The sequence below is a fragment of the Oncorhynchus clarkii genome, chromosome 13 (assembly GCF_045791955.1).
Source record: "Oncorhynchus clarkii lewisi isolate Uvic-CL-2024 chromosome 13, UVic_Ocla_1.0, whole genome shotgun sequence".
Lineage (NCBI taxonomy): Eukaryota > Metazoa > Chordata > Actinopteri > Salmoniformes > Salmonidae > Oncorhynchus > Oncorhynchus clarkii.
The window spans coordinates 25280307-25286811 of NC_092159.1; the positions used below are offsets into that span (position 1 = coordinate 25280307).

Genomic DNA, 6505 nt, shown 5'->3' on the forward strand with positions numbered 1-6505 from the left:
TGTTGCTCTGGAGAGCACCTGCTGTTCTTTTGATAGCGTTTGCCAAGTAGTTGTAGCGTCTCTACTACATTAAACTTTGACAAAGAAAGCAAGAACAGGGGAAACAATGGCGAATGCCCATCGTGCCAACGTCCTGGTTACCTCCTGTTTGAAAACGCCGGTAGACCCACATACCAAGGCTCCGTTGGCGTTGTATGAAAGGCAGCGAGCCCTTCCATGTTCGCCAGCAGCTGGTCGTATTGACAATCGAGACTACGAAAAAGAGGTAAGATATCGGCAGATGAGTTTGGTATTTGAAAGCTGAGCTAAGCAATCAAGAAATATTCTGAAATGATTGGTTGAAATGCAGCATAAGGGTGGAAAGAGGACTGGAGCGCCATCCAACACTTGGGAAGATGCCATTCATCCCACTAACCAATCCATCAACGTTATAAATTACCTCCAATCTTTATGTTGATCTGGAGAGGAATGGAATCAGTTGCCCATAGGAACCCTATATATATATATATATATATATATATATATATATAATTATTTTTTTTACATTCATGGGGTCAAAATTCCATAATAAGCTAATTCTTTGGTCCTCCCTCATTGATCTGCTAGATAGCTTAGTCATGAAACATATTGATCATACATTGCATACAAGTTGATGTAAGTAGGCCTAATGTATATCCTATGATACTGGATAGTGATGTAAATTAAGTGGAGAAACTATTAATGAATATATTTAATGTCACTCATGTTAAAGATTGGGAAAATTCAGGTCAAGCATGTACTTATGTTGGTGGATTCTCATAAATCCATGTTGTTCTCAAATGTTACTACAGAGATTTGACTGTTTTCAGGTCAACCTGCCTGTGTGGGAGAGGATTTCATCTGTATAACTTGTGACTGGCCTATTTTTGGCTTCCCTCATTGACTAGCTTACGCTGACGTCATAGTGCCAGTAATCCTAAATGCTTAATTTCCTTTGGACAACATTATTTCAAATCCCATTTTATTTTTCCTCACTGGACAATGATCTTCCCTACATCTGGGCATCTCAAAAAATAAATACATTAGAAAGTACATTCATTTTTATCTGGCTTGTACTCTAACCAGTAGGATACTAGGTAGAATTGCTTGTCCAAGCTTTAGACATATTTTCTTAATATTTGTAAATGTATGATTTGATCTCGTCCATTCATCATCCCTAGAAAAAAGATGGAGATGGTTGGGGGCCGAGCAGCTAATGTGAAAGTTGAACACACTCCTTCCATTATCACCCACATTCTGTGCGTGACCATATGGATAGGTCATCCAAACCCACAGAGCTGGGGATAATGAGCTTAGGCCTCAAGTAGCCATCTCATATTATGTTCTACTCTACACACTTCATAACCATCCACAATATGTCCAGTCATCAGTACTACTCTTACATGATGACACACTTCCATACATTTGGCATATTAACACAAATGGGGCCACCCATTCAAGAAGTATCTGAAAGTCATAGAAATACAGGTGAAAGGCTCTTTCTTCCATGCAACCATAATCCTATCCAAGATACCCATTGCTTCCAATGACTTACTTAAGGGATAATGCCAAAGAAGCCAGTGTTTGGAGGATATATTGGCACCGGTGTTAGGTCCGAGACAAAGTCGATTTTACATTTGACCAATAATGTCCTTTGTAGGCTACTTTTATTATTTGTATGGAATGGATTCCAGACACATGCTCCACAATCCGTGCACAACGTAAATGTTTTTTGCTTCATTTCCCTCATGACTTTCTTTGACTTCTCAGCTGCAGTATGACGACTCGGGGTCTGAGTACGGTGATGGGGATGCCCCCGGGAAGGGCAGCCCCCTGATTATCAAAGACTACCGAGTGACAGGGGATCACATCGACTTGCGTGAGTTCTACTTCTCCAACGAGGAGTACTATCGTAAACTGGAGGAGCTGAAGAGGGCCCACCTTCGCACCATGGCCGAGCTAGAGGGCATGTACCGCAAGAAGCTGGAGCTCAAAAGCACACCACCCTCAGAAAATGTGCAGGGGGCACTGGCACACAGGTGTGTTGTGGCTCTTGTTTGGAATTAGTTGTTTTTCTTGATTAACCATCAAGATGATAAGCTGAAGTTGGTAGGGTACATTATTTCTGCTCCTGGAGTGTACTGTACTCAGCGTCTACCATTTCTAACGTGTCAATTAATATTAGAAGGGTGTAAAATCTTTGTTCGCTCACCAGGTCGTACTTGAAGATCAGCCCCATGCCTGTGAGGCGTCTGAGGAAGGCCCACTCTGCTCTGGAGCTGAGGAGGGGCTCTGGGCTGTCGGACACATCTGACGAGGAAGGTACTGTCGACAACAATGTGGAGAAGGGTCTGCAGTCCTCCCCCAAAGAGCACATCAAGAACATGTGGCAGGACTTCAAGCTGTCACCTCGCAAGTGTCACCCGTCCACATCCTCCCACCAGAGCCTCATTGGGGACAACAAGAACGGCATCAAGGGTAAGGACCGGAAGCAAGGGCGAAAATATGTCGAATACGAGCCTTGGAAACCCAAAGTGACCGTCCCCAAGCCGTTCCACATGACGCTGCGGGAGAACCAGAAGCACCAGAAAGGTGTCAAGACACGGTCAGAGATTGAGCTGGAGAACACGGCCCTACGGAAGCAGCTGGAGGAGCTGACAGAATGCCAGCGCAAGTTCCGTGCCAGCTCCGTACCCGCCCACGTGCGCCTGCCCCTGTATGAGGAGCTCCAAGAACGCGACGAGGCACGGCGGGCCATGCGTGAGCGGGAGCAGCAGCGTCTGTGCTCCACCCAGCAGCCCTTCAGTTTCCTGGAGCGCGAACGTCTCAAGAGGGAGCAGAGAGAGGAGCAGCTCCGCAACCTCCAGCCAAACAGCAAGGAGAGAGTCCAACCATTTAGGGCCAAGCCCGTGCCCAAGGCAGTGTATGAGGCGGCGTCGGGTGAGCAACTGAAGGAGGAGCAGCTGTACCGCGCCATCAAGATGCAGATGAGGGCCCAGGAGTTGCTCCACAGCGCCTCCATGCCACCCAGCATGCTTGCACGCCACCTTAGCGAAAGGAAGTGGGCCAAGGATGAAGCCAGTGGGGACACCGCTGGATTTGAGGATGACAACAGTGCCTCTTACAGGCCTAAGATAAATACGGAGGTGCCCGACTTCGACGCCAGCTACAGGAGGTTCAAGAAGCAGCTGGAGAGCCGGCGCGACGTGAAACCTTTGACGACGTGCGAGCCGTTCCAGCTCCGGACGTCACAGATCCCCTCGCACCGCGAACGCATCCTGGCCGACATCGAGAAGGAGCAGATGAGTCCGCGGGCCAAGCGCTGGCCTTACATCAGCATAACTGGGCATGTCCGTTCACACAACTCTAGCCTTTGCTCCTCCCTCTCAGGCAGTCTGGAACAGCTGCCTGCCAAAGTCACCGATGCCAGCAAAAAACGGCAAGAGGCCGTAAGGTACTACCCACATAGAATAGCAAGGAGCGTCTCCTTTTTAGAGGAGCTAGTGAGAGCTTCAGAATTTAGTTGCTCTTTTTAGGAATAGTTATGCCCTGAAAGTTGAAACCCTTGTCTGTTGAATCCTGTGGACTTCCTATCCCTATGGACTTCCTATACACTCCCAGCTCCAAAACAACCAAATGCCCAACCTCAGACATTATTACCCCCCTAGTCCTACTTCTAGTGTCATTGGCCTCCATTTTCCCTTTTGACAAAGTCCTTCCTCTACCCATGCCTTCCTGTCATCGATGACTACCTTGTCTCCTTGAGTAGAAAGGTACTTGAGCAGAGAAAGAAGGCAGAGGAAGAGGAAGCGAGATGGAGTGAGAGGCAGAAGCAGAGAGAGAAGAAGCTTGCAAAGGTGGTTTCGAAGCGCGCCCAGGCCAACGACACCCACGTGCCCCTCTCTCAGACCAACCAGTCCAAGCTCAAGCAGTTCAGGTACCCATAGAAACCCATAACATTACAATAATACTTGTAGCAACCAAGAAACTCACCCTACCTGAGACCAGTACTAACACCCACTCCACAGCCCGCCCCACATTTTCATATGGAAGTAGTGAATGGAATTGCAAACCTAAAGTGTTAATTTAACACTATTAAAAAGACTGAACCGAACATTGCTTCAATAGTCTCAATTGTGACTCTTTTTCTAGTATATTATATTGAAGAAAATGGATGGATCTCTTCATTGTTTTTATAAGACATTAAAAACATACTAATGTGTGGATACCCTTTTGTTCCTTATCCCAATTTCAGTTTCAAGTAATTGTTTCGGAATGATTTCCATATCAGTAACAGTAAGCTGCGGTTGTAAAAGTGATGTTTTTGTTGAATAGGTCAGGGTTGAGGGTTATTTGAGGGTTGTGGGATCACAGGGGTGAGAGGTTGTCTGTGTTTCAAACAGAAAGCAGGACTTTCAGCGCAGGAAGGAATACAAGGAGGAGATGAGGGAGATCCAGGAGAGAGTGAAGGGGAGGCCTCTGCTGTTGGAGCAGGTCGCACAGGTGAGCCTGAAACCCCCCCCCCCCCCACACACACACACACGTGGAGTGACATGACATGGGTTGCATTTCAGTAGTTATAAGTGGCTTCCTTTCCTCATCTCCTCAGTCCACTCATTCACACAATAAATATATATTGCATGAATAATAAATGTATGACTGACTATTTTACCCATCACTGGTCATGGTGTATACAATTTTTCACTTCTGTCTATTGACAGATGAATGCCAAACATGCTGCAGAGAAGCACTACACAGACACCCTGCGAGGCTGTGGAGTGAGTGAGGACTTTGTCAGTGGCAAGGTGCCCAAGTCCCAGCGGCCAGGTGGCCAAGACTCTGCATGCAGGACCTCCTTCTCCAGTGACTCCAAACAAAGGTAGACTTCTGGCTCAATGACAGTGAATTATACATTTTGTAAACATACTTCATTAGTCAAAATCTCTACGAAGACAATACAGTATCACGTTGCAAAAAAAAAAACGTTTTAGGCCTACTTCATAACCTGTGCTGTGGTCTTAGATCTTGTATACAGTATTACAGTCTCAGATGGTGATAGTGAATAGACATATAATACATAACATATTTAACACAGTCGTAAAGTTACTCATAATCAATAGAAATATTATTTAAAGTAGTTGAGCCATGTGTAAGGGATAATCAATGAGGGATATGCGTTCTGTGGAAAATAATGAAGGACATGGAAGGTGTATATTACTTTACAGAGAATGCATAGAGCCCCGAGTTTATTATCCCTTTTATACCATCGCTATAATGTACACATTTGCCGCTAGAAATGTGTTCAAAATCCACTGAAATAGCTAGCAAATGTACTAGATAGCTACAGTAGTTGCCTTGGTAACGAAACAAACATACTGCTAGTTTAGCTATCCAAACCATCAGTTTTAGCGCAGAATAACTGATGAATGTACGACCACTCAATACCGGTTGAATATGGCTGGTAAACGTCGGCAAAAAGGCGCAATTAAAATTGTTCCCAGCAGTACAGTTACAGTCACCAACGATCTGGATAACATGAAAACAGCCTAACCAACTCTGCTAGGCCAAGTAAAATGGTCTGAGTGAGTTGTTCTCTCATTTGTAGCTAGCAGTTAGCTAGCAGTGCTTGACTGCCGTTGTGAGGTCAGAACGCTCGGATCAACGCTTATCCTTGGCCAGAGCGTCCACTGTGCGCTCTGAATTCACTAAAGGACAATCTGACAACGCTCCGAATTTACGGACGCCCAGAGCGCACTCTGGCACTCCAGATTGAATTTACGAACACACGTTTAGCTTGCTATTATAAAAGTCGAATTCAACAATGGCAATAATGTTTTCAGTTCGACTTGTGTTGCTTTCATAGGCCACTCAAACATATAACATGTAAGAATAACGAAATATATTGAATCCTAGCATTCTTAAATAATGCACGCTCTAGAATGCACTTCAAGCCAATCAGAAACGAGTATTCAACAATGCCATGGTATAAGAGTTTATATGTTTTTATTTTGTTTCCTCAGTGACAAGGATGAGACCAATACACCAGCTATTTACAACACGGTCTTCCAGGATGACTACCCAGACAATTATGAAGACAGCTTTGCTGACCAAGAACTGGAAGGAGAGCAGGAGGCTGAGAAAGATGAATTAAAGTCCATGAAAGAGGAGGATGAAGGCCATGACGAAGTAGGGCGGGAGAGGGAGGACATTGGGCGTTATTCAGATGATTGTGATTATTCAGATGACCATTACTCAGATGATGATGACCATTACTCAGATGCCAGTGAGCATTACTTGCCCCTGGACGATGAAAAGAATGAAGGGAGTGACATCATCAAAAGGCCCAAGAGTACAGAGAGCAGCCCAAGCTATAGAAGCGGCCAGTACAGCCGAAACAGTCAGAAGTCAGAGAGTGATAGGGAAAACACTGCAATAGCAGACAAGAAAAATGACGAGGATGACTGAAAAGTCAAAGGAGTGCATTTTC

General features: G+C 45.3%; 1 protein-coding gene across 1 annotated transcript; it reads left to right on the forward strand.

Annotated features, from left to right (window-relative positions):
* On the forward strand, positions 1–6505 carry LOC139424691 (protein FAM161A-like). The gene is made up of 7 exons (XM_071176762.1): positions 1–265; positions 1789–2057; positions 2234–3472; positions 3788–3955; positions 4422–4521; positions 4740–4897; positions 6039–6505. Exons 1-7 carry the CDS (start codon positions 107–109, stop codon positions 6481–6483), a joined length of 2538 nt encoding a protein of 845 aa, XP_071032863.1. The 5' UTR covers positions 1–106; the 3' UTR covers positions 6484–6505.

What these genes read in the sequence shown, in the direction of transcription:
- LOC139424691 (XM_071176762.1), top strand. Translation starts at nt 107, where the DNA reads ATGGCGAATGCCCATCGTGCCAACGTCCTGGTTACCTCCTGTTTGAAA. An exon ending in TGTTGGAGCAGGTCGCACAG is followed by an intron (nt 4,522 to 4,739) that starts GTGAGCCTGAAA and finishes GTCTATTGACAG; the next exon opens with ATGAATGCCAAACATGCTGC. An exon ending in TCCAGTGACTCCAAACAAAG is followed by an intron (nt 4,898 to 6,038) that starts GTAGACTTCTGG and finishes TTGTTTCCTCAG; the next exon opens with TGACAAGGATGAGACCAATA.